General features: G+C 37.1%; 1 protein-coding gene across 2 annotated transcripts in view; it reads left to right on the forward strand.

Annotated features, from left to right (window-relative positions):
* Positions 1 to 27,186, forward strand: part of CTNNA3 (catenin alpha 3) — a 1,199,527-nt gene that overhangs the window by 1,105,541 nt on the left and 66,800 nt on the right. For both annotated transcript variants that reach the window (XM_081158218.1, XM_081158219.1), the window contains exon 15: positions 8,758 to 8,939. In XM_081158218.1, the coding sequence (XP_081014344.1) occupies positions 8,758 to 8,939 (182 nt within the window). The remainder of the gene's footprint in view (positions 1 to 8,757; positions 8,940 to 27,186) is intronic.

Below are 27,186 nucleotides of genomic sequence, written 5' to 3' on the forward strand. Positions count from 1 at the left end.
CAGATTTTAGATGCCTCTTTATCAGGACTATATTACTCTATATCTGACTGCCATTTTAATCTCTAACATTTTATTGAATGTTGTTATATATATAATTCAATCTCATATCAGTTGTGCATAGGTAGGTAAAACTTATTTTACTTGTCCACACAACAAGATGATAGATAGGAAGTCTTAGAGACCCTCTGGCCCTCCAGTGAAGCCAAGTTGCAGCGGTAATTAGGAAAACATACCCAGAGGAGGGGGTAAATCGAGGGACAGGTGGTTTGTCCAGGTGCCGCACACGCCTGGAGTTCCCCTTAGCGAGCACAGTCTGGACATCCTATTTCATTGTGGTATAAAAACGCACTTAAGCATCCTAAATCAAAGGTTGCTCGTCACTATTCCAGCTTTAAGATGTGGCAAAGGTTCCTTTAGGAAAGGGTGTTGTCCCCCTGGCCGGTGGCTCAGTGGGCTGAAGCGCTGCCCCGCGCCCTAAAGGGTTTCGGGTTTGGTTCCCGGTCAGGGCGCACAACTAGGCTGCAGAGTCGACCGCCCCGATCAGTCTTTCTCACATCAGTGTTTCTCTCTCCTTTTCTCTCTCTCCCTCTCCCCTCTCTAAGAGTCAGTGAATATATCGTAGCAAGGATTAAAAAAAAATGAAATAAAGGATGTTGTTTTCCAAAAGTAGTAGACTTTTATAGCTTCTCAGTTTATAAGTGAACATTCATATTCTCTTTGGTGAATATCTATACTCTTGGATAATGATTTCTTGTTTATTTTTGCCCTCACTCCTTTTTACCTCCTCACTAAAAAGATCTCTATCAAGGAGAAATAAGTATTTTAATAGTTTCAGACTTTCTTTTAGGAAAACTCTATCTTCAGAAAAATAAATTACACAGTGACGGGAGGTGAGGCTCTGATGGGTGAATGCCTATCAGATAAAACTTAAAAAGTTAGCTTAAAAATACACAGTATTTTCTTGTAGAACACCTATGAGAGAAAAGGGCAAGGTAAGGTGGGACTAAAAGGAAGGTGACCACTAGGAGATAAATCATTGTGTGACTGCTGAAGTAGGTTTGATAATTGAGATGTATATTTTTCATTTTGAATTATTTTTAGAATTACAGAAAAGTTGCAACTACAGCAGAGTTCCCATAAACCCTCCACTCAGTTTCTCCTAATGTTGACATATTGCAAAACTAAGATCTGTTTCTCAAAACTAAGAAATGTTTTTATATCCTCTGCTCATTTTTGATCAGATTGTTTATTTTTTTTTGTTTTGAGTTCTATGAATTTCTTATATGTCTTGGATATCAACCCCTTATTGGATATATCATTTACAAATATATCCTCTTATCCATTGGGTTGCCTTTTTGTTTGATTGAAGGTTTCCTTTGCTGTGCAGAAGCTTTTTAGTTTGATGTAGTCCCATTTATTTTGTTTTTGTTTCCCTCTCTCAAAGGAACATATCCAAAGATATTGATGGACTAATATCATATAGTTTACTTGCTATGCTTTCTTCTAGGAGCTTTATGCTTTCAGTCCTTACATTTAAGTCTTTAACCCATTTTGAGTTTATTTTTGTATTTGGTGTAAGGTTTTTTTAGGGTGTGTGTTTTTTAGTGGGGGTGTGTGTTTGTTTTGCATTTATCTGTCCAGTTTTCCCAGCTCTACTTGTTGAAGAGACTAAGTTCATGCAACATCATTTACAGTATCCAAGATACAGAAGCAACCTAGGTGCCCATCAATAGCTGAATAGATAAAGAAGATGTTGTACATATAGACATTGGAATATTACGCAGCAAAAGAAAAAAAAGAATGAAATCTTGCCATTGACAACAATATGGATGGATCTAGAGGGTATTATGTTAAGTGAAATTAGGCAGAGAAAGACAAAACAAACATAAGGCTTCACTTCCATGTACAATCTAAAACCAGAACAAACCAAACCAAACAAACGAAAACAGACTCAGAGAAACAAAGACCAAAGGAACCAGAAGGGAATGGGTGGGGGGATGGGTGAAAAGGGGAAGGGGAAAATAGTCAATAATATTGTGGTAAGTTTGCAAGGTGACAGACAATTACTAGAATTAGTGGGGTGATCACAGTGTAAGATACAAAAATGTTGAATCACTATGTTGTACACCTGAAACTAATATAAGATTGTATTCTAACTATAATTAAATTTAAAAATAAAATTTTTTTTAAAACCTAAGAAAGGAGCATTGGTATTATAACTAAACTACAGACTTCATCAATGTTTGCACTAAGGTTTTTTTTTGTTTGTTTTAGGATAAAAGCCAGGGTTCAACATTGTATTTAGTTGTGACATCTTCTAGTCTACTATAAACTATGACAGTTACCTTCTCTTGTCTTTCATGACCTTGATACTTTTGAAGAGCTCAAATAAGGTATATTCTAGAATGTCCCTTGAAAGCAGAAATGGTGCCATAACACTCCACTATCAGCAGAAAATCAGTCAATGCTGGGTGATGATGTTGCAGGTGATCACTGTCAGTATTATGACCAAACATAATTGCACTGTGCTGTAATACATTAATAGAGGTGTCCTGACATGAGCAGAGAAGCTTATTTGTAAATTGAAAGGCCCCCAGTTATCTGAGCTTTCTGTGTCCTTTTTGATAGAACTTATTTTTTCTTCCTTGGGACTCAGACTAGCACACCTCCTGTCTACTTTGAATTTACTATAAACTAGGGCATGGATTTCAGGTAACCAAACTTACTTAAATTGTATGCAAAGTAAAAGTTACTAGGCTCTGAGTCAAATCCTAAAGGCATTATTGTGAATAAAAATGAATCAGCTTCTAGAGCTGTTTGCTATTCTCACAGCCTTTATAATATTTATTTATTGAATTTTCCTTTGTTATGTGTAGCTACTTTAAAAACATGAGGATTTCTATCTTGTCAGCCTTGGCAGGATCAAAAGACAAAAGTATTTAAACAACCTGCAATGAGGATCTAAAGAAAACACAATGGACTTAAATTTAAATTAGTCTAAAACTTTGCAACATTGAGATTAAAAATGTACATATATATACATATCTATTACTATTTAGATCAAAATATGCATACAAGTTAAAGAATGTTCTCTTTGGAGATAGTCTATTTTGACTATTTTAACTTATAATAACCCACCTGTTTTAGTGAGAAAGGAACCAGAGGAAAGATTTTAAAGGATTTGTGTTAATCATATGGCTAAAATGTATAGTACAAAAAAGATATGGCCATGCTATGCTTACATCTTCAAAAGGATTGGGATACTCATGTCAGTTTTTTTATACCTCCTCTTACCAGCATCATTTTTTGAGGCTCCATGAAGATCACCACCTTTGAGTTCAGAACCTTTCTTTTTAGAGAAAGACGTATGCTACCCCCGCACTTACTAAATTTCAATCATTAGAATACGTTCTAAGATATTAAATGAACTTGTTTCCTCTGAGTCTATAACCACACACATCTATTATGTAAGAATTACTTTTGCTGTTCATGAATCTCATATACCCTTTTAGTTTTTAACCAGTTAAATTTTCATGAATGATTTTATCTCTTTGTCCCAGATGATCCAGCCCTGGGCCTTCAAGTATGTCCAAAGGGGAAGCTGAAGCATTATTGGTCAGGGCTGTTAAAAACAGATCGGTATTTTGGCATAAGAGAATAGATTATCTGGTTTCTAAAATCCCTTATTCCTCCACAAAACAAGAACATAGAAAATATTATCTGTTTTCTTTTTTTTTTTGGAAAAAAATGCACAGGAAAATTTAAACACTAGTGCAAAGTATACCCATATTCCATGACCTAATAGCAATTTTAACATAACACTAGAGCCATATTGGCTTTTTTTTTTTCTGAACCACTTCAAAGTAATTTGCAACATTATAAAATTTTATGCCTCAATATTTCAGCAAGTGTCTCCTAAAATAAGTCTCTTACACAACCACAATTTTGTCATTACACTGGAGAAATTTAACAATCACTTCCTAATTTTACCTAATATCCGGTCTATATTCAAAATTTTCCAGTTGTCTCCCAAATGCCTTTTAGTCTTTATTTTTTTCTAGAGGGACACATATTGGGTTCACAAATATTATATGGCTCTTCTTTTGAAGATTTAGATTAACCTTAATGCTAAAAATTATATTGAAATGCAACCATAAACAAGGGGGTATGATGTAAGGAAAAAATATCGGCCAAGGCCGTCTTCATTTATAGGAGATGTGCATATATCTTCTACAGGCTTCATTTTCATGGTTGTGGAAGGTGAATATTAATATCTACCTCAGAAGAGTATTATTTAAATGGGATAATTTTTCAAAAGTGTTTAGCAAAGTGACTGGCATATGGGAAGTATGAACAATGTTAATTATAATTACATTACTATTGCCATTAGAAGCTAAATAATCAAGGAAGCCTGATGATTTACTAGCTAATTCTGTGTTTAGACCCAGCCCCTGAAGCCTATAAAGTTTTATAATAAATGAGACAGTTGCATACCTAATAAGGATCTGTGAATATAAGCCCATGAGGCTTTTACTGTTATTTTTTGGCAAAAGAGGAAACAGAGCTTTTAAAAGCTAATATGCTTATAAATTTGATTTAAAGGACTATGCATAAGAATGTAGAAACATATATCACTCCTTAAAGCAAAGTCCAGTTGCAAGTCCTGAATATCATTTAAAAATATTATGGAAAACTTTTTAATGAATTTTCAGGAATGTGTTTGGAATGACAATTTAGTATGCTTTTTTTTTTTTTTTTAAATATGCTTAAAATATCAACATGCAAACCTTTTTTGTGAATTTGTTCTCCAAATTGTAATTAAGTTGAATTTCTGCCCGCAGCACTTCAGATTTTCTAAACTCCAGCAAAATGTTCTACTATTTATATTTTTGACATATTAAAAACATTATTTCCCAAATGCCTCTGGGCTTATTAAAAACACACATAAATGCTACTATTAAATTCAGTTGACACCAGAGGTAAGAACAAGAATTCTTCCTTTAGAAATATTTATTCAGTATGCATACGCCATGCATTTGATTCTGAATGCCGAGTTTAGCTACCTGCTGATATGAGTAATATTAATTGATTAGGAATTTCCTAATATTTATAAAATTAAAAAGCATAATTGTGGCTTACTTATTAATAAAATCCTATTTCTATGTTTCATCCAGGTTTATGGATAGGGAAAGTAAGGCACATGATTGCTTAAATTTCCATGAAAAAGTTATAGCTGAGTAAAAAAGAACAATTTTGTGGGAAGAGAGAACTACTATAGTAACAAATGGGCTTGAGTACCAAATCTGCCACCAACCAACTGTATAATATTTTCCAAATCATTTCTCTTTCCTGAGACTCAGTTTCCATATCTGAAAAATAAGCAATTTGGATTTCAGAACTTCTGAGAATGAAATGATTATAATGACCTTATATTTCTATGTGGTTTATTGCTCATGAAATGTATTTACTCATAATATTTTACTTGGTCTCTGCCTAAGCTCTGTGAGTTAGCTAGGTGAATATTTTTTTAGTAAATCTATTGGGTGATTTGGTTAATAAAATTATATAGGTTTCAAGTGTACAATTCTATGCTACATCATCTGTGTATGGCATCGTGTGCCCATCACCCAAAGTCAAATCTCTTTCTGTCACCATACATTGGACCCCTTCTACCCTTCACTAAAACTCAAGAACCATGTGATTTCACTCATATGTGGCATATAAAGCTTAGTGAATATTTTTAATGTCCTTCCCCACAATATTGTGAAAAGTCTTGGAGGCTAGGCTAAATAATTTATGTACACTAATCATAAGTACCATTTACTAAGTCCGTAATATATAGAGTGTACCAAAATATGTATACACACATTTGCAAAATTGAGCTATCAGCTGTTAAAGTGTGTATATATATATTTTTTGGGACACCTTGCATTCTTTGTTCTTCTTTCTCAAGATTGCTTTGACTATTCTAGGTATAATTGTTTACAGACCTAACTATAATTGTCAGAAAACCCCTAAAAAGTTTTATCATCTTTTAACATGTGACACGTGGAGTTTAAGGTGGTTAACTTACTTGCTACACAGCGAGTACTTGGCAGAACTGGAGTTTGAATGGAAGTCTGTATGACAACAATTTTTGCATTTTTCCTATTATATCACTTTGTTCTTGTCTTTGTATGTTTTAAGAAGTAGTGAAAATCATTGAAAGTTTTAAGTTAAAAAATAATGTAATCATATCACTATTTTAAGTAGTAGTAATAAGCATAATGAAATAAAAAAGTAGATAAAACAAAGATGAAAAGATCATGTGTGCTATTAATATAGTCTCAGAGAAATAATGAAGAATTGAGTTTGAAAGTAGAAAAAATTTATTGGAGAAATTAATTTCTATCCTGTAGAGGTTAAAGCTTGGAAATGTATAAATGTAGGTGACAAAGAAAGTGCAAAATCAGTCATACAAAATTTTGATCCCACAAGCCTGCCCATCTCTTGACTATTTTGTTAACGGCTATAAACATTTACTATGTGTGCCCATTGTTAAATTGGATTGTTTGTGTGTGTTTTAATTTGAGTTGTATAAGCTCTTTATATATTTTGGATATTAATCCCCTATTGGATATATCATTTGCAAACACTGCCTCCCATTTGGTAGGTTTTCTTTTTCTTTTGTTGATGGTTTTTTACTGAGCAAAAGCTTTTAGTCTGATGAAATCCCTTTAGTTTATTTTTCCCTTTGTTACCCTTACCTGCAGAGACATATCCAAGACTATTGTTAAGACTGATGTTAAGTAATTTACAACTTATGTTTTCTTCTAGGAGGTTTATGGTTTTAGGTCTTACATTTAAGTCTTTAATCCATTTTGAGTTTATTTATATATATAGTATAAGAAAGTGGTTTGTTTAATTTTTTTGCATGTATCTGCCAATGTTCCTGACACTATTCACTGAAGAGACTGTCTTTTCTGCATTGTATATTCTCGACTCCTTTGTCATAGGTTAATTGACCATACAAGCTTGGGTTTGTTTCTAGGCTCTCACAAGTACCACATTGTATTACTGTAGCTTTGTAATATAGTTTGAAGTCAGGGAGTATATACTTCCAGCTTTGTTCTTCTTTCTCAAGATTGCTTTGACTATTTGGGTTCTTCTGTGGTTCTATATAAATTAAGGATATTTGTTCTGGTTCTGTGAAAAATTCAGTTGGTATTTTGATAGAGAGTGCATTGAATCTATAGATTGCTTTGGGTAGTATGGGCATTTTAACAATAATATTAATTCTTCCAATCCATGAGCACAGTATATACTAACACTATAATCTTGAGAAGATAACTTACCCTTTGGAGACTCAGTTTCATAATCCATAAAATTAGGATAATGATATACTATTATTAGGGTTGCTATGAAGATTAAAGTTTAAATATATGTAAGGTGCCTAGAAAAGTGTCTGGCATATATAAACGTTATCTATTTTCATTGTCTTTTGTAACAAATACCAAAATCACTTGACATACAATATAATATCATTGAAATGGCAGTGATTCAGAAAACCTTTGATAGATGTTTATATGTGAGTCCTACTCTATAGATTTGAGCAGGAATGAGACATATAGCCAGGCAGTCATACATAACATTAGAGAATCCACTTACTCGATTGATCTAAAACCTGTACCTCAGTTTCTTTTCTTAACCTGCACAAAATAATCCAATAAGGAACTTTCATCCAGAATTCCCAAGTTATAAGTATTCCCTTAAGTGCTATTTTGAAATTTTCATAATGATTGAAATTGATTGATAGCATACAATAAATCATTCACAGAAGCACGAAGAATCTTCAGTAAAGGTGTTAGTCAGCAATTTAATGCTTTATTGTTGTCATTCCTTCTGTGAGAAAGAGTCAAAATTTACTAGAACTTTTAGTTTTGTAAACTATTGCCCAGCTTTTGGCCTTATCTTGTCAAAAGTAAATGTCTGCCAGTTGTAAATCACCATGTAAATTGAGATGTTATTAAGGAAATCTAGTGCAGTTGATGAGATTTCTGTTCACGACAGGGTCAGTCTCAATGTTACCCAATAATTGAGCCTGTTTCCTGCATGGCTGGTGGGTAGCAGCTGCCACTATATTATTTTGTGCCTGGGAAAATTCAAAAGTTGGTTAAATGACTTCTTCAAAGTTGTATTGGAAATCAGTGGCATTCCAAGGAACAGAACTAGGAATACACTGAGATCACCTCTTGAATAATTTTAATTTTATTATGATAGTGAATAATTGTCCATGATATACCAGTGTACACTTCAGAATTATTCATTAGATCCAGAGTCATGGATTTTTTATTATCTCTGAGATAAAGACTATAATAAATAAATAAATAAATAAATAGGCCCAATTGACTCTATCTACAGCTACTATTATTTCAAAGTATAAAAACAATTTTATGAAAATGGAGATAATAGTGACCAGTGACCAAGAAAGAGAAAATTAATTTCTATTTTGGGGCTAGTTTAATGTATTAGTAGCTTATAATTTAGTTAATATGCTTGCATATGATTGATTTCAAACCTACGTGAGCTGTGTCTTCATTTGCATGCTCTGCCATATGCCAGCAGCAGTAAAAGTTACTCTTCTTTAACATATCACAAAGGCCACATTTGTTTTTAAATGAAAAAATTTTATGAACGATCTGATCTGTAATGACCACTTCTTCCTAAAATGCTTTTTGACATAGTGGAATAATTACAAATCTAATTATCACGTTTTAGGCTAAGATGACTCAACTGCCTGAGGCAGAGAAGGAAAAGATTGCTGAGCAAGTTGCTGATTTCAAGAAAGTAAAGAGTAAGCTGGATGCTGAGATTGAAATATGGGATGATACAAGCAATGATATTATTGTTCTGGCCAAGAAGATGTGTGTGATCATGATGGAGATGACAGACTTCACAAGGTAATTCTGTGGAGAGTGATGTGTAGCACTTAAAATGGTTAGAAACATTAATAAAATCTCAAGATTCTTTGAATGGCAGGTGCTAAAATACAAGTGGTAGGGACAAAGCAAATAATATAAAATTAGAAATTTCTAGGTGTGTCGTTCTAGAGATTTGGGTAAATAAATATGGCAGTTTCTTATAAACTGTCAAGGAATAATTTTGGAATCCACTCTATACCCTCTTACTTCAGGAACCTTCTCTGTATATCATACGAACATATTACTTTTACAAAGAAATTGGTAAATCATATTATCTGTATCAGAGCTCTCTGAATGGTTGATTTCTGTAGCTACATAATTTTAGTTGTAGTGATTTATGTATCATCAAAATTAGTGATATCTTTTGCTACTGAAACAGCAACTAGATATGTTTGAATGTAATGACAATAATATACACGAAAGAATTATACATTGTGTGTATGTGATAAAAAGAAATTGGGATGAGAAAATTGAAACTGCTAGAAAATACATATTGAAATAACTGAGTTCAGACTGGGAAAGAAGGGAAATGAAGTTAGGAAGATGGAAGGGTAAAGAACTTCTGCAGCTGGGGTGTTCGAAGAGAATTCACAGCTCCACAGAGTGATACCTCATCGCAAAAGAGACACGTTTCATGCTTTGCAAAAGCTAAACAGCCCAACATTCTCACAATCTACAGGTGTCACTGCCAAAGGTGTCCACAGAACAGAAATAGTGTATGTTCAAATAGCTGTAAAGGCAGAGTCACAAAATTGAATTTTGGACCCTGATTATCTTTTGTACTTGAACTGAATCTTGATTTAGTTTAATTTCAGTTCATGTAAATTGTGATACATCTTCAATTGTTTTAAAATGAAACCTTTTTATTTACTTCATTTTCACTCCCAATTCTTTCTTCAAGAGTTTTCTCAGACACTAAAATATTTTTCTGAGGATTAAATTGAGCATTTTTATATAGGCTATTTTTTAGTTCCACCCATGTCACATTTTTTCGTTGTAGGTTTTTAGCTTGTTTGTAATGGGCCCTGTGAAAATGGGGGTCATAGCTGGCCCTGCAGTATTTATAAACAAGTAGTCGACTACTTTAGTACATTCTCTGTCCCACATATAGATTTGAAATAGCTGTGTGTTTTTTTTTTTAAAAAAGTAAATAGTAAATTATCTTTTCTAAATTGTCACTGAATGCTGTTTTCTCATTTTCTTTAACTGCTATTTTATTATTAATACAAGGCCTAACATGGTAAACTTTGACAAAAGCTTACTATGTTCTACACTATGATGAATTTATGTTTTCTCATTTTTATTTTCAGGACATTTTGATTATTGTATTGTCCATTTTATTGTTAAAGAAAGTGAGATTCATAGAGGTGAAATACATTGCCCAAGGACACACAAATGAAATGGCTTCCAATTGGTCCAACTTTAGAATCTGGGTACCTACTCATTTTATTACACGTCTTTACCTCATGTTAAACCTAGAAGACCCAGTCCTTTCCCCAAGGCAGAAACAGACAGACACATTAGAAGGAACAACAATAATTATGTAATGTGTTGTATGCTTCTAGCTGTGACGGCCTTAGGATTTCAAACCAGACAGATTATCGAGTAGGGGGCAGGGGGACAGAGTAAGCAGAGAACAAAACTATGAGCAAGTGACGTTTTTATAAGACTGTAAATAAGACGTGGGATTGGATTGTGGGCTGAGATGATATAAGTGAGAAAACCCACTAAGGGGGAGGCCAGGAGGTGGGTATGACTCAGATCCACTTGGGAGACTCTAGAAAATTACATAAATATAGGAAGAAGTTAAGAGGGGCATGAAGAAAGTGATAGATTAGAAAAGGGCTTAGAAAATGGCCAGTTTTTTTAAGAAGTAAGAAGTAGAGAACTATTCAAAAATTGTGATCGTGACGGTGGCACGATGGAGACCGAAGAACTGGAGGAGTGACGGGCAGGAAGAACGGCCGCACGTTCGGTGGTGCCGCAGCCTGGGGCTCTAGCCACGGCCGGGACGCGCACATCCTTAGACGCACTGGAAATTCTGGCGTTGGCTAATAGAGACTTGAAAAATTTCTCAAAACTACTGCGTTAGGGGCTTGAAAAATTACTTCTGTAAACTTGATGCAGCCGTTCCTGAGCCTTGGCTCACACCCCTTGGCACACTGACCGTTTCGTTCTTCATCGAGCCCAACCCGGCGGCCTGGAGCGGGCTTCACCCTGGGCTTGTGCACAGTTAGAGTAAGGCCTCTCTGTCACCGCCCCTGTGATGCATCCATCTGACGGCAGAAAAGTCAGACTTGAGTGTTTTAAACGTGATTTCTCATTGGCGAGTGGCTGTCCGTATAGTCACATAAGCTGTTACCTTAGTACTCTGACCCTGGGGGTTTTCTAACAGCATAGCGTTTCTTTCCTTCAGTCTCTGGTATTTTCTAGAAATCAGACTTAAGGACTTAAAACTTGCTGAAGGGAAGAAAGTCTTTCCCTGGTACTGTTTCATTTTCCAGGGAAGCATCTTCCAGACTCCTGACTGGAAGGTAAGGGTTCTGGGAGCGCAGGTGTAGAGTGGAGTGGCTGGTAGTTTCTATATTTAGTATTAACTAGTCATGCATTCATCTAATATTCCACTTGTGAGTAAAAGATATTCCCCCATTAAATAAATTTAAAGACTTCCAATGCAAAGATTATTTTACTCTCTTCAGAGGACACTTTCCAGACTTTTCCTGGGATGAGGGAGAGGCAGATGCTCAGTGGTGTGGAGTAGCGGAGGGGCTCAAACTGCCTTTTTCAGTCTCTCCCTCTACCCCACATTTCAGTCATACATGGATCATTCTGTTTAAATCGGCTTGATTCTTAGTTTTGCCACCACTGGCTTGGACTCTGGCTTTTGTAGGTTAACTGAGCACTGACTGAATTTCAGGCCCTGCCCTTGGTTTGCACTAGGACAGCATAAGGTAGAATGGAACCGACCTGTGCTTTGTACTGAGCACTACGAATGGCAATTCTTCTGGTTTTGTATTTCTACCATGTCCTTAACTATGGTCTCAGAATCTTGGCCAGAGCATCAGCTAGGCCTACCTGCTGCAAACGGGGCCGCATTTTACAGCATGCAATCGCTCCACTGTCCGGCCTGTTGCGCCCCAGAGGTAAAGTATGAAGGAGGAGCATGTGCACCTAAAGGGGTTTGCTGTGGAGCAGAGCTCCCAGCTGTCCTAGATCCAGGATCACCCACGTCATGCCTGGGCCGTGGGAGGCGATACTAGAAGACTGTCCAGCTGCAGGGAAAAGAAGAGTCATAAAGACTCCGGGAGAAATAATGTGCCCGTTGGTAGAAAGGAGTCACTGGGTGAGGGGCGTAGAGAGATGGCAGATGCCCACTGGATTTGGACATGGGGGTGCCTTTGCGTCGCCTGTTGCGTACCGTCACTGGGTACGGGCTTGTATTCAAGAAGACTTTTTGCCCCACCTTTCTTTTCCAAGGTACAATTCTGAGGGATGGAACAGAAAACGAGCAGAGGGAGGGATAGAAACCCTCTGCGCCTCTCCTCGGCTAGGGCTGCAGAATGAAAGCCTTTCGGAAGCATTGCTGATATGCATAAAAATTCATATATTCTCTGACTCACATCCTTTTTGTTCCTTAAATATGCAACCTCTTTGCACATGGCTTGTTTTGCTTTTGGAGGTGAAATGTTTATATTCTAATATAATGTGTTAACAACAATGACAATTTAAATGTTTTAGCCCACACAGCCAAGGGAATAAGAAATACTGGTAAATTTTGTATTTTTTTTCCTTTTTACCCTGGTGGTTAAAAAGTGATCACTGGAGGAAATTTGTATTTTGACATTTGCAGGCACTGTCAGGGTTTAATTATTTTTCACTGTGAGCAACCTTTAAAAGAAATAATCTTTCCTAGCTCCATTATGTAGAATGTGATCATTCTGTATGCTGTGAGGAATAAAGTAAGATTCCGTCATGCCAAAAAATAGTGTTCACACACCGGCTTTTAAAAGTCTTATTCAACTTTGTAGGTATAAACCCTTCTACTTTACGTTCCTCAAGCAGAATAAATCATTAATTCAATTAAAAATAGTCTTATGATTTAAACTATAAAGACAAGTAAATTTAATTTTTGTTTTACTTTTTAAGGCTATGAATTCTGTTTCTCATTTATGTTAAATATACACATAAATATCTAGAAAATGATTAAAAATATAAAATATGAGCTATGTGGATCATTTAAGAATTTGGAAAAAAAAGCACACATTTCTGGCTATTCAATTTCAACTTTAAAAGGCATTCATTTTATATTTGAAATAAATATTATACCAGGGAGGAAGAATTATTTTTCTGTGCTCTACCATGATGACTTCTTTTCTTTTTTTTTCTTTTTGGATAGTGTGTTAGAGTTATTACAAGCTCTTATTGCCTTTTCCATGAATATTCTCTCTGTAAAGAATTGGCTTGCTTTACTTTGTGGAGTTTTGAATCGCTGGAAACCATTATTCAGTAATGCTGAGGAGAAATGCTTTAACATAAAGGAGCATAATTCTGTCTGCCAATTATTCTGATGTGATAAGTAATTGGCAAAAATTCCGCTTATTTACCTCTTAGTCATTGTTTATTAAAATTAACCGAGAGTGAGAGCACAGACCCTCTTTCCTGAAATCTGGCATTTCAATGTCTGCAGTGAATTTATGAGAGAATTGGATGAAATAGCTGTGTCCCTTTCCAAGTGGCAAAGCATTTTGTGCTATGTGAATCTGCAGATTTCTGGTGGATAGAATTAAATGATGCATTGTCTTAGAGCACAGGAGACTAAACTGTTAGAAATGTGGGAATAAATAAAGACACCTCCCTGCCCCCAAATGAGAACATACAGAGGCTATTTATTTACCATCATTTGCTTTGGGCAGACACTCAAAGGCAGGCAGGGAAGAGGGAAAGCTCCCAATGGGGGGTGGGGAGGGGAGGAAGATTTCAGGTATCTCAGGTTAGAGTTTGTTGACCCAGGAAAGATGTAGGTAACTAGAAGCAAGGCATCTTATGTGACTGGTTTAGGGAACATATTTTGCTTTTTCTGATTGTTACTGAATTTAAAGCAAAGGCAAATGTAGGTAGGCTGGCTGTTGTTACCCAAGTCCTGACCATTCTGGTCAGTTGCTGCAGAGGCTATGGTTTAATTTCTTAACCAACAGAAGTTATGGGTTAAAGTTCTATTGTCACTTTTAGTCTGGCCATTTTCCATTTATGTATCCAGTCTTTCAAAAATGTAACTGATAATCGTTTCTTTGGGATAGTGATAGATAGATAATTTTGTAAACAATATTAAATGAATTTATGTTTAAAAACAAAATATGTATTCTTATAGGGAAAAAAGCAATCCATGATAATCTATATCCCAACCCAATAGTCTACTGGTTTTCAAAAAAGAAGTAAAACAGTGAAATATTTCAGTAGATGGACCTTTGTGAATATAACTAGTTTTTTAAGTCTTATAACGGCTATGTTTCAAGAACCCTTAATTAGTGCAGTTTGGAGTTTATTTTGTTCTTTTATAATACTTTGATGAATATATTCTAAAAATTGTAATTTTTTTCACATTTGATATCTTAAAATTTTCACTCCTATGTCTAACTCGCTCATTTCCAAAATTTTCAATGCCTTATCTTCAACTTCATCACCATCTCTTATTTCAGACACTTTCACTTCTGCCCCCTCCCAATTTATTCAGTCATTTGGTTCTTCCTTTCTTTTCTTATATAGCCTAGACCACTTGGCCTACATTATAACGACTCTCTAATGAAAATCTTGATCTCTTTGTCTCTCAGGACCGCATGACACACAAAATCTCAACCCTGCCTCAATCCAGCCACAGCCGCCTTCTGTCCTTTGCTTGGGGTTAGGATTGCGAATTTCACGCATCCTTTCCTTTTGATCAGCCATGTGTTTGTACCAGGAGATGTTATAGAGGAAGGGAGCCTCAGATACTAAATTCTTGCTACTCTTGAATGTAGTAGCTTACGGGGTAGGGTGGTTCTGTCTTTAGACAAACTTCTCTCATACTTTCTCTTTGAGTCCTGTTGCACACTCTACCTTGATTACAGATATCTGCCTCTAGCTGTTCCATCCATCACTTGGAATAGGTACCTACCTTGAAGGCAATTATCACTATCAATGTAGATATTATGATAACACATTAGTCTACCATCCTTTGCTCATATAATGGCAGAGTGACTATTTTGTGATTTTACATTCTTCATGGAAGCTTTCTCTCTGCTTTCAATTTTTTGTTTACTTTATTATACTCTATTTTTACTATAAACATGAGATTTATATCACAAATGCTAATTCATGTAATTTTTATTGAGTTCAAATACTTTTGTCTATAACAACAAATGAAAAAAGTAAAAGAAAGAAAGAACTATCACAATTACACTATTGCAGAGGCCAGTATATCCAGAGTTTCAGATATTAGAGTTAGTCTTGGCAATTAAATGTTTTGGAAGGGAGAACTGAACTCTCTGTTTTTCCTAGAAAAAGACCCTGTGCTCCAAGATTCCATCATTGTCTGCAAAGAACATTTCCTTATGTGTTATTGGGAAAGATAAAACTTCAGGAAGTGGTTCCATCAAACTTCTGATCTGATTAAATTGATACAATGCATGAAAAATGATTTGTAAGCATGAAAACATTAAACATTTTCTTTTGCCCTTTGAACATTACAAATCTTTTTTATCATAATTTACTCAGATATTTAGGGAACTTATTCAGAATTGTCTTAAAATAATTTCTTGTTACTATATGGAACCTAAAAACTTTTTAAGGCCATCGACATACTTTGAAAAAAGAAGCTGAATTAATTTCATTTAAGTTATTTCATAGAAGTTTTGACTTTTCAGTTTAAATATATACTAGAACTAACTGGGGAATTACTTTTCAAGTAAATATTTTGAAGGAATTTCTGCTTTATAGTTGTTCAGAGCCCGAGCAATCTCTTCTCCTGGGGTTTTAATCAGGAGGTTTTTCAAAATAACCAATAAACGTCCCAAGATTTCATGGGCTTGCATTGGGCTTCACCCCCTGATGAATGATCCCCTTCCCAGGCTAGACCGACAGGCCTGTGTGGTTAAACACCTCCTGCACTGTCCTGCTCCTCCCCAATCCAGCAGGGAGGGGGAGGAAGAGGGGTGTTGGTCCCCGGGGGGGGGACGACAGTGCTGCCATTCCCTGGGTGTGAAGCTGTAGCTCCTTGGGGACGCGCACAGGCCCCTGCTTCCCAGCTGGATATGCTCAACAGTGTCTGGCGCCCCCCTTTGCTTCCTTTTCCATCAGTAATAAGTTAACTATGGTAACAGAAGACATAATAAATGGTGAGTGTTATTTTCAAATGGCTTTAAATTATTTTTAAAATAATGTGAACAGGCAGGACAGAAAGCCCGAGGAAAGAGTGGGTGTGGAATTTTAAATTCCTTACAGAATTTCACAAAACAAACAAAAACCAGGGAGAACAGCCCTAGCCGGTTTGGCTCAGTGGTTCAAGCATTGCCCCACGGATGGAAGGGTCCTGGATTCAATTCCAGCCAAAGGCATGTGCCTTGGCTGCAGGCTGGATCCCTGGCCCCGGACAGGGCCTGTGCGGAAGGCAGCCAATGGATGTCTCTCTCGCACTGATGTTTCTCTCTCTCTCTCCCTCCCTCCCTCCCTCTCTGAAAAGCAATGGAAAAAATATCCTCAGTTGAGGGTTAAAAAAAAACAAAAACAAAAACCAGAGAGAACATGGGACATACCCACATAATGCAAGATGGGGGAATGAGACAGTGTAGTCAACAGCTGATGACAGAGAAAGGTTAAAAATATTTTGGCCATAAAATGGCATGGATACTAATTCCTGGTTAGATAATATTAAAAGAGAGCCAGAGGATGGACTACAGTCTGGGCGATATGGATTATGTAGGGAGAGGAGTAAAGTATATCCTGCATTGGCCGAAATGAGGGAGGAGATATTAGCTGTTAGGCATTTCTAATAAGTTTCAAGATAGGCAAACATTGAAGGGGTGTTGTTTCAAATGGGTACACAATTTGGTTTGGTGCGTTCTTGATTTTTCCGGGTAAGCAATGTTGTTAGAAAGCAATGAAGCTCTACCCTTAAAGAAGAAAGTAGCCCCGTTACATTTGGGGGCACGCTATCACTGACATCACAGCGCCCCTGAACACCTGCCTGCCACACCGCGTTAGGTCAGGAGCAGACTCGGGCACCGCAGGGGGGCCGGGCTGCCCTGCCGCGGGTCTGCCCGGCGTTCAGCGAGCATGGGCCGGCCTCTGCTGAAGAACATGGTAGTGTCTGGGCACCTGGGGCTGCTGCCTCCCACGAGCGAACACACGGTCTCTCAGATTTGTCATGGAATCCCAGGAGGTGTCGAGGTGAGTCACAGCACACAAGTGTCACCTGCTCTGGCAGCTTTGCGGACATCTGCCCGAGCTTTCCTTCGGATTTTCTCCTTGTGTAATGAAGCAACTCTAAGATGCCAGCGGGGACCGGGAGGCTTCCAGGGCAGTGATGGGACAGAACATTTCATATTTCAAATCTGTCTCATTGGTTACAGCTAAGGGCAGATACTGAAGCACAGTCGCTGTTGATGAGAGCAAAGGTTATTTAACATAAGTACACAGAAAATTAACCTTAAAAAGGCACGAGTAGCTTTGTAGTGCTTTCTAATGACTGCGTTGCCAGTGGAGTTGCAGACTTTGGGTTCAATATTTGTCCATTATTGTTAATAAAGAGAAACACTTTTAAGTTACTGTTTTTAGCAAATTCCATATTCTAACATAAGCAAATGTTTCAGTAGTTATAAAGCTATCTCCAAAATGTTTTTAAGTCATAATTTCCTATTCTTTTCTTCTCTGTGTGTGTGTAGGGAGGGGTTTCCTTAAATGTCCTTTCCTTAGTATTGCCATTAAGTCATTTCTCTCCCTTAATTATTCTATTCTCTCTCTCTTTTCCTTTTACCACCAAGATGGCTACTTGGCGTTTGCTATTTCCATAGTGATTACCTATCAACACACCTCCTGGTTTCTTTCCTTCTATTTCCCTGGCCTCAACATAGTGGATTTGACTTGTCAATTATGCCCTTTCCTTTCCAGAATCTGCTGCTTGTATCTACCCTCTAATAGCCCTATTCTCCAACCACCCATGTCGTAATTTTTTTTTTACCTTTCTCCTATTTCTCCTCTCAACATTTGCCACTTTTACACGATCCTCTTAATATATCATCAATGATCCTTTCCCTTTATTTTCACCGCCCCTTTCATTTCCCCCGCCTTTTTATAAGTGACTTACTGCTAATGTCTCTTGCCGTATCTTTCTCCTTACATTTGTGTAATGATTTCCATTTCACCCCTTTTCCCATCGCTTTCTTCATTCACACGTCTAAGGATTTATTGAGGTCTCCGATGTGCCTCAGCACAGGGACCGAAAGATAACATGACACAGACCTTGCCTTCAAGGAATTCCCCATGTAGAAGAGAGACATAAATTAACCAATCATTAAGCATGCAGAAAGTGCAGGGCCCCAAACAGATACGTGGTTTCTTAGAAGCTCTAGAGAATGGTGCTGTGAGTTGGAACAGGGTAGTGTCAAGGAAAAGAATTTCTGGATGGTGAGTTACCTCTGCGAAGTCTTTCTTTTTTTTTAAGCTTTATTTTTAATGTCCACACTGTTACAGATGTCCCCATCCCCCACCCCTTTGCCCACCTCCACCCCGTCCCCAGCCCTCCTTCCCTCTGGCCATCACCACCCTGCTGGCTGTGTCTGTGGGGTATGCATATGTGGTCTTTGGCTCATCCCTTCACCTTCTTTCACCCCGTCCCCCCAACTCCCTCCCCTCTGACGGCTGTCAGTCTGTTCCACGCATCCATGCCTCTGGTCCTGTTTTGTTCATCAGTTTATTTTGTTCAATAGATTCCACATATAAGTGAGATCATATGGTATTTGTCTTTCTCTGACTGACTTATTTCACTCGGCATAATAATCTCTAGGTCCATTCATGCTGTCGCAAAGGGTAAGAGTTTCTTATTTTTTACGGCCACATAACGTTCCATTGTGTAAATGTGTTTTTTAAATACATTTTAAAAAGTGGATTTTTTTATCTACTCATCTACTGATGGGCACTTGGGCTGGCTATTGTAAACAATGCTACTGTGAACATAGGGTGCATATATTCTTTCTGCTTGCTGTTTAGTGATTCTTTGGATATATCCCCAGAAGTGGGGTCACTGGATCAAATGGCAGTTTCATTCTTAATTTCTTGAGGAACCTCCATATTGTTCCACAGTGGCTGCTGCCGTCTGCATTCCCACCCACAGCGTACTGGGGTTCCCTTTTCTCCACACCCTCGCCAGCACTTGTCATTTGTTGATTTATGGATGGTAGCCATTCTGGCAGGTGTGACATTGAGCATTTTTGCATATGTCTCTCAGCCATCTGTATGTCCCCTTTGGAGAAGTGTCTACTCAGGTCCTTTTCCCATTTTTCACTAGGATTGTTTGCCTTCCTGGTGTTGAGTTGTATAAGTTCTTTATATATTTTGGAAATTAACCCATTATCAGATATATCATTGGCAAATATGCTCTCCCATACAGTGGATTCCCTTTGCATTTTGAGGATGGTTTGTTTTGCTGTGCAGAAGCTTTTTAGTTTGCCGTAGTCCATTTATTTTTATTTTTTTCCTTTGTTTTCCTTGCCCGAAGAGATATATTGGCAAAAATATAGCTGGGGGAGATGTCTGAGATTTTGCTGACTACTCTAAAGTATTAGTGGCTTATGAAGATACCACCTAAAGTAGGGTGAAAGTGCAAGGAAAAGGGCATTTGGGGGACTCCGTGTCCATATACAGACTATTCCATTGCCCTTTCATTCCCTACCTGTACTCTCTCCTACTTTATAAACCCCTCTAAAACACACTTGCTTTCCACCTATCATTTAACTACCCTCCCTGCTTGTTCTGAAATACATTTAATTTGGACTGTGAAAATATATGTGATACAAAATGTATTAAAACTTTCTGAAAGAAGTGAAATACACAAGACAAAAAGGGAAAAAGGTTTGGTTGTAAAATAGCACTGAGTGAAATTTATACATACAATTGGATGTCCAAGAAAACACTCTACACTTGTAAAGAGTGGGGCATAAATTTGGCTCTAAGATGGTTAACTAAAAGAGAGTGATTTAACTAATGAAATTGACTTACACTATAATTATATGTTTTGGGAAAACACAACAGTTTCTGATATGCAGGTACACAATTCATTTTGTATTCTTAACCCAGAGTCCAGGGTCTGGCTTACGGGTTGTACATGTTTTCCTTTCATGAGCTTTAATGAGCTAAAACTGATCACTTTTCATTCAAGTGAATACTATCTGGGCCACAGGAAATTGAAAGTAAGTGGCAATTATAGGAGTTCTCTGGAATACTCAGTGCATGAATTAGAGTTTTACAAATGATGTAAAACTAGTAAATGGGCAAAATAATGTTCAGTTTGAGATTATGCAAATGGAGTTAAGGAGTAGAAACTAGCTTTTCAAATTATCTAAAAAATGCATATTAATTTTTCATTACTGAGTACTGTGCTGCTACTGATGAAGTTAGATGAAAATTATGAAAAATTGGACTAGATATGGCATAACTAGCAATGTTATGAGCCTCAAAGGAGCAACAATAAATGCTTTTATTTTTCCCTTTTCAGAATTCTATTGTAGAATGAATCAGAGATTGATGGTAACTGACTTGTGAAGAGTACACTGGGCACCCCAGGATATCATTTAGTCCATGCTGGATAATATTTACATATTTTCATGTAATGCCTAAGGTTAATATTAAGCCATTTAACACCTTTTAAACTTAAAAATTTCATTCATTCACCATAAATACATGTATTTACAAACAAAATGAAAAAAATGTCTGCTACATAGTATTTATGTATATTCATTCAGCAGGCTGTTTATATATATATTTCTTGAAATTTTATCAAAGATATATTGTGCACTGAAGAACTAGTGTGTAAGAGCATATTAAAAAAGTCTCCTCTTACACACACATTCCCTCTCCAAATCTAAATTCCAAATATGACTACTTCTAGCTACTTTCTATTTAGCTCTTAGCCCTTCCGTTACCTCGAATTCACTAAATAATCATATCCCTATGCTGTAATTTATCAGCCGTGATCATTGCTTTTTGACTCCTGATAAATTTATACCAGAGTTGTTTTTTGTTCAGTTCTATAATTGGCCATCTGTATAAATTCAAAAATCATAGTCCAATGCAACCATTTTGTTAACCAATCATCAGCATTCCATGATAAGAACAGGATTTAACTGGGCTCCCAATTTGAATGATGAGAACATAGTACCTATAGTACCATTTTCCTACCTTTTCTGACTCCCTCCTACCTTATCAAATCTTAGGGACATATCTTGATTTTTACATTGCAGTTTACTTTATAACCACAATTATATCATGCATGCTTTGTCTATTGGCTTATTCTATATGTTTAAAAACTAGTAAATATTCATATATATATATATATATATATATATTCATAAATTTACTTTTTTTTTAATATATTTTTATTGATTTCAGAGAGAGGAAGGGAGAGGGAGAGAGAGACAGTAACATCAGTGATGAGAGAGAGTCATTGATCGGCTGCCTCCTGCCCGCCTCCGACTGGGGATCGAGCCTGCAACCCGGGCGTGGGCCCTGACCGGGAATCGAACCGTGACCTCCTGGATCCTAGGTTGACGCTCACCTGCTGAGCCACGCCCGGCCCGGCAGTATTGTTTATATTATTCCGACTATAAATGTTGTTCATCACAATGGGTGGTATGCTCAGATTGTAGTTTCTTCTTTACAATGCCAGTATTTTAGGTCTCGTGCCACTCAATGGAGAGATGCTTCATTCACATATTTACTTACCCATTCAGTAAATAGCCTGCATCTCCTATGTGCAGGCACTGCCCCAGGCTCTTGCAATACAATAATAAAAACTGCAAAGGCCCCTGACCTCATAGAGCTTATATTCCATTGAATAGAGACGGACAATAAAGAGTGGACACGGTAAGTAAGTAAATTGCATCATGTTTTAGAAAGATGTGACAGTATTGTGAGTTTTATTTGAATTGTTTCAGTTTAGTTTTATTTCTCTCCTTTTCCTTGAATAATCTGTCCCTCCTCGGTGGTCCTTTCCCCCTGCTTATTTTGCTACTTTTTTTCAACGTTGAAGGTTTTCTTCAAGTATATGGTCTATCTTAGATCTCAGTTTAAATTTAAGAATAAGGCAAAGGAAAGTTCACTTGTAAACTTAGGCACTTCAATGGGACTTGCCTCTGTCTCACTGTCAAGGAATAAGTGGGATGAACGTGGCCTCTAAGCTGGAGAACTCTAAACACTTTAATTTGGAACGTCAACATTCGCATTGAAAGTTAGAGAACTCAGAATAGTTCTTTTTATACATCTTTAGAAAAGGATCCTCCACTTTTTGGCTCGAGAGAGAAATGTTTGACTGCAAGTGTCCTGTGAGTCAGGGTGGGGAGGGCTCCTGGGGCGGGGGAGGGCCGCCTGCTTGTAAACAGTTTCAGCCTCATTGTTTGCCGCAACTGTTGTTCCCAAATCTGGAGCTCGTGCATGTGATTTTAAGCTGAGGCTTCCTTCACTGTGAACCAAAAGTAAATATAACATTACATAAGTGGCAAGTACTCTTATTTTCTTGGAAAAATATAAAAAGTTACTTGACTTAGTGAGGTTGAGGTTTCCCTAAGGAGGTGACAATTGTGAAGCGATTAACAAGGAGAGGTTAAGAAGGTGGAAATAATAGAGAACATGTTCCTGGCAGAGCAGGATCAAATGGTTTATAACAGGAGGGAGTATAGTGTGAATGAGAGATGCATTCCAGCTTTTTTTCTTGTTATTTTATTCCTTTGTGGTTCTTATTGTGATGTTGACCTCACTATTTTGGACACAGTGTTACTAATAGGAATGATTAATTGTTACAATAAAGACACATAACGCCCAGCCAGTGTGGCTCAATAGGTCAAGCATCACCCCATGCACCAGGAGGTTGCAGTTCAATGGCCGGTCAGGGCACATGCCTGGGTTGCTGGCTCGATCCCCAGTAGGGGGCCTACAGGAGGCAGCGATCAATGGAACAGTATTTCTCTCCCATCGATGTTTCTATCTCTCTATCCCTCTCCCCTCCTCTCTCTCTAAAATCAATAAAAACATTAAAAAAAATAACTTCAAGGAACTAAATGTAATAGAAAAATCCTTCTAGGAATGTTACAGGCACCAGGAAAGGTGTTATCAGACAGCCCCGAGTCAGAGGGAGAGGACTCTCCTCTCCTCGGTTCTTGTCTTATATGAATGAATTCAGATGAGTGACTCTAGATAACTGAGTTGTGTTAAAGTGAATTGATTAAGAAAGTAATTTATTAAGAATGTAAAACATGCAGATTTATTAAAGGAGCAAGGCAAGCAAATCTATCATCCACTTAAAGCATGGAATGGCTTTCTCAGCTAATCCAAGGAGCAAATGGGATAGGGGGTTTCGGTCTTACATACTTTTCTGTCTACAGATTTTAAAATTCCTCTGCTGAACATCTTGGTACAGATTAATTTTCAAGGTCCCCCTTTTACTTTGCTGTGGCTTTCCCAGGATGCGTGAGAAGCACTTGGCAATTTTATCTTGCCAAGCCCCGAGACTGATGAGATTGATGGCTTTGCTGTGTAGGGAGTGAAATAAAACTTCCCTTCTTTCCTTTCCCCTTCCCCCTCTTTTTCTGCAGTCTGTCCTTAGGGAGGCTTTTAACCATTTGCTCTCAAGTGACCTTGGTTTGGGGAAGATGATGGCTTGTTATTTTCCAGCCAGCTGCAAGCCGTCCAAACTGCTTGGCCTAGTTTAATTTTCTAGTCTCAGTTTCCCTAGTCCTTCTGCTCTGGAATTTTCCCAGCTTCTTGCTATACTGTAACAGGAACATAGGGGGTTCCTATGGGGATCTTTATGATGATTACTTGCATGTTGAGCCAATCCTTTGTTTTTATTTTCTCCTACGTGAAGCAGATGTCATAATCTTTCATCCAACGCGCTATTAATAGGATTTCACAGAAGTTCAGTAGCAGAACTGGAAATAGGAAGAAGCTGGTGAACTTAACTTTCTAGGTTATATTTCATTGGTTTTTGAAGATCTTTAATAATTAAATCTTACAAATTTAAAATGGGGGCTTGTGGGGAAAATATAAAATAGGTTAACTTTAGATGACAGAACTCGTATTTTGATTTTTAACCCAAATGTGTGTGTGTGTGTTGCACATGTGTACAACTGTCCTGTGTATGTGTTGCCCCTAACATTTGGCATGGCCATGCAGAATGATTTTTACAGCTGATTTACACACCTACCACATAGACTCATTTTTAAATCATGATTCTTCTATGAAACAGGATGTCTCCTACTCCTAATGCTTAGGTAGCACAATGCCTGTTATTAGTGTGGCTTGATATAGCCCATTGCTGAAAATCTTCCTCTAATTCTGAGGCTCAGAAAATGTACACCATTTCACATAATTATACCTTTGGAAATTACCTCTTCTGCCTGATGCAAGTTGAATGCTGCTGCTTCGGGTGTATGAATTATTCAAATTTTGTTACAGGTGGACAGACCATAGATGTGAAGAAAAAAACACACCAATACATCATGTGCAAAAACACATTCAATGATATAAAAATAATTTTTCTGAACTTCTCTTTCATAAGTATTCAAAGCAAAGCAACACTGGAAAAAAAGAAACCTTGCCATTTAAATAAAATATGCATTTTGTAACTTGAACCATGGGTGTTTGGCATTGCTTCCCAGGAGACTGGATGTGTGGGTTGTTTTGATCACCTCCGCTGTGACCCACACTATGCACTTATAATTGGGCTTGCTTAAATAACAGCTGGAGCTTGTGCAGAAAGGTTTTTCTCTGTAAAGTTAACTAAGCTGTTTAGGTATAAAATCTGTGACCTTGTTCCCATTAACCCAGTGCTCTACTCAACTGAGTTAACTTCTCCAGCTTGCATTGGAGTGTGTGTGCTGTTTGCAACAGCAGACAAAAACAAGGCATATAACACAATGGAAATTGGCAACATTTTTATTTTAAAATGAAAGGTTTTCTTGAATGAGCCAATATCAGCATTTTAATTAGTTATTATTAACTAGAGCATTCAACTAGATACAAAGCTGTCACATAGATGATGCTATTGATGTTAGGAATATCCCTATGTCTGTGGTTTAGAAAAGGTGAATCTGAAAAATCAGCAATCTCCTTCCTCAGGCTGTGATGTTTATTAAATGAGATGCAGACTACAGAGGCTATAATCTGTCGCCTGTAACACTGACTCTTAAGTCACATAACTTGTGCTACTTTTATTTTTTTCATGAAACATGTCTTGGTTTTTCTCAGGCTGGTCATAGATCAGTTTCACCATTTGAATCTGTGTTTAATTAGCTCCCCAAATCTGCCACTCATCTCTCAAACATATGTTCCACTTTGTAATTTGGGCATTGTTTACATTATCAAATAGTTTAGTGTTGATCTAATATGTTGCCTGGGAAATCGAGTTTGATAGCTGTTTCTTACTGTGATTCGTCCACGTAAAAAGTTACATATAGGTTTTCTGAGCTATATATACAGTGGTATATAGTCCATCTTTACTGAGGGTGGTGCCATTTTCTTGAAAGGCTCATACACCAAAGTATGGGTGTTTTCGTACCGTTTATCAGTGTGTGAAACTGTGTCAATAACTTTGGGCAAATTTTTTGTTGTTTTTAAGACTTGTCACTATCATTTTGTCAGATGATAGAAGAGGTATGCATACCTCTGGTTCTTACTGAACCAAAGCGTGCTATTGAAAAGCAATACAACTATTCCATTTCTGAGAGGAAATGGCTCTTAGTAGTCACCATAAACTTGTTGATTAAAACATCATAGGACAAGGTCCATGTAGGACCTGGAGATTTTTCTGATTATATAAATAGTTGTAATTTTTTTTTTTTTTTTTTTCTGAAGGAAGGCTTATCGAAGACCTGCAACAGTGATTTAGCAATTCAGCTACTGCATGTTATCTTACTTAGCAAGTGTCACATTTCTGATGTTTAAAAGTCCTACGTGTTCCTGTGGTCCATTGTCTCATTTTACAGATGAGGGAGAGAGACTCACAAAGACTTCAGGAAGCAATTTGATAATACATCTAGGGAGAATTCACACCTTATTTAAGCAACATTTTATCACTGAGCACATTTGTGCTGATATTTTAACGGTAGAATTTGTTGTAATATTCATAGGCATCCTTTAGTTAATTTATCTGATACTACTATTTTTATAATAAAAGAGCAATATATATCACCTACATCTTTTTCATTACTGGAAACAAAATCCCAGTTGGCTAGGCCAAAATTTGCTGATATCAATGTGGGTGTGGCTGGGAAGGTGGAGCCCAGATGGAAAGCAATCTTGTGGGCATTCTGCTCCAAATAGTGTCTCTCTGTCACTTTGAACTCATGAGATATATATGCTGACAAAGTGCCAACTTCAAATGCTTTCTGTATTTGGCAAAAATATTTTTAAATGCAAAGTTGTTACTGATTCCTCTGATGCAGTTTAAGAAAAAAATAGTAATCCCACAAGCTCCTGGAAGCTATTTTTATATTGTTTCAGCATTGTTTTGCTGGGTTAGGAATTTAAGCAAACATGGAAAAAAAGTGGGTGAAATGCTTTCTTAAAACATGTATTGAGCACCTGGTTCATGATAAGCACCTGATTCTAAGTACTAGAGACTTTAAAAATAAACTTTGACCCAGCCCCTGAAGTATTGAAATTATAGCAAAGAAGTAAATCTCTTATTCAACCCACACCAACAAAGTAGCTGGAAATGGATTAGTATCAATGCTCTGCACTGAATGTTATAGGAAAGCGATGAGGGAGCAACTCGTTATTTTGAGGACACCCATATATTTTTTAAAGAAGTGGTGGAAATTGAACATTAGATGTCCAAGAATGAATCAGAATTCACTCAGTAGACAAGTGACAAAGGAGATGACAGGCGAAGGAAACAGAAAAGGCTAAGTGATGGAGGTAAAAGTACAAAGACATATAAAGATCGAGGAGTTCACCCGTGGTGAGGAGAGGCTGAGGAGGACGG

This window comes from Miniopterus schreibersii (genome assembly GCF_964146895.1).
Source record: "Miniopterus schreibersii genome assembly, chromosome: 14".
NCBI lineage: Eukaryota > Metazoa > Chordata > Mammalia > Chiroptera > Miniopteridae > Miniopterus > Miniopterus schreibersii.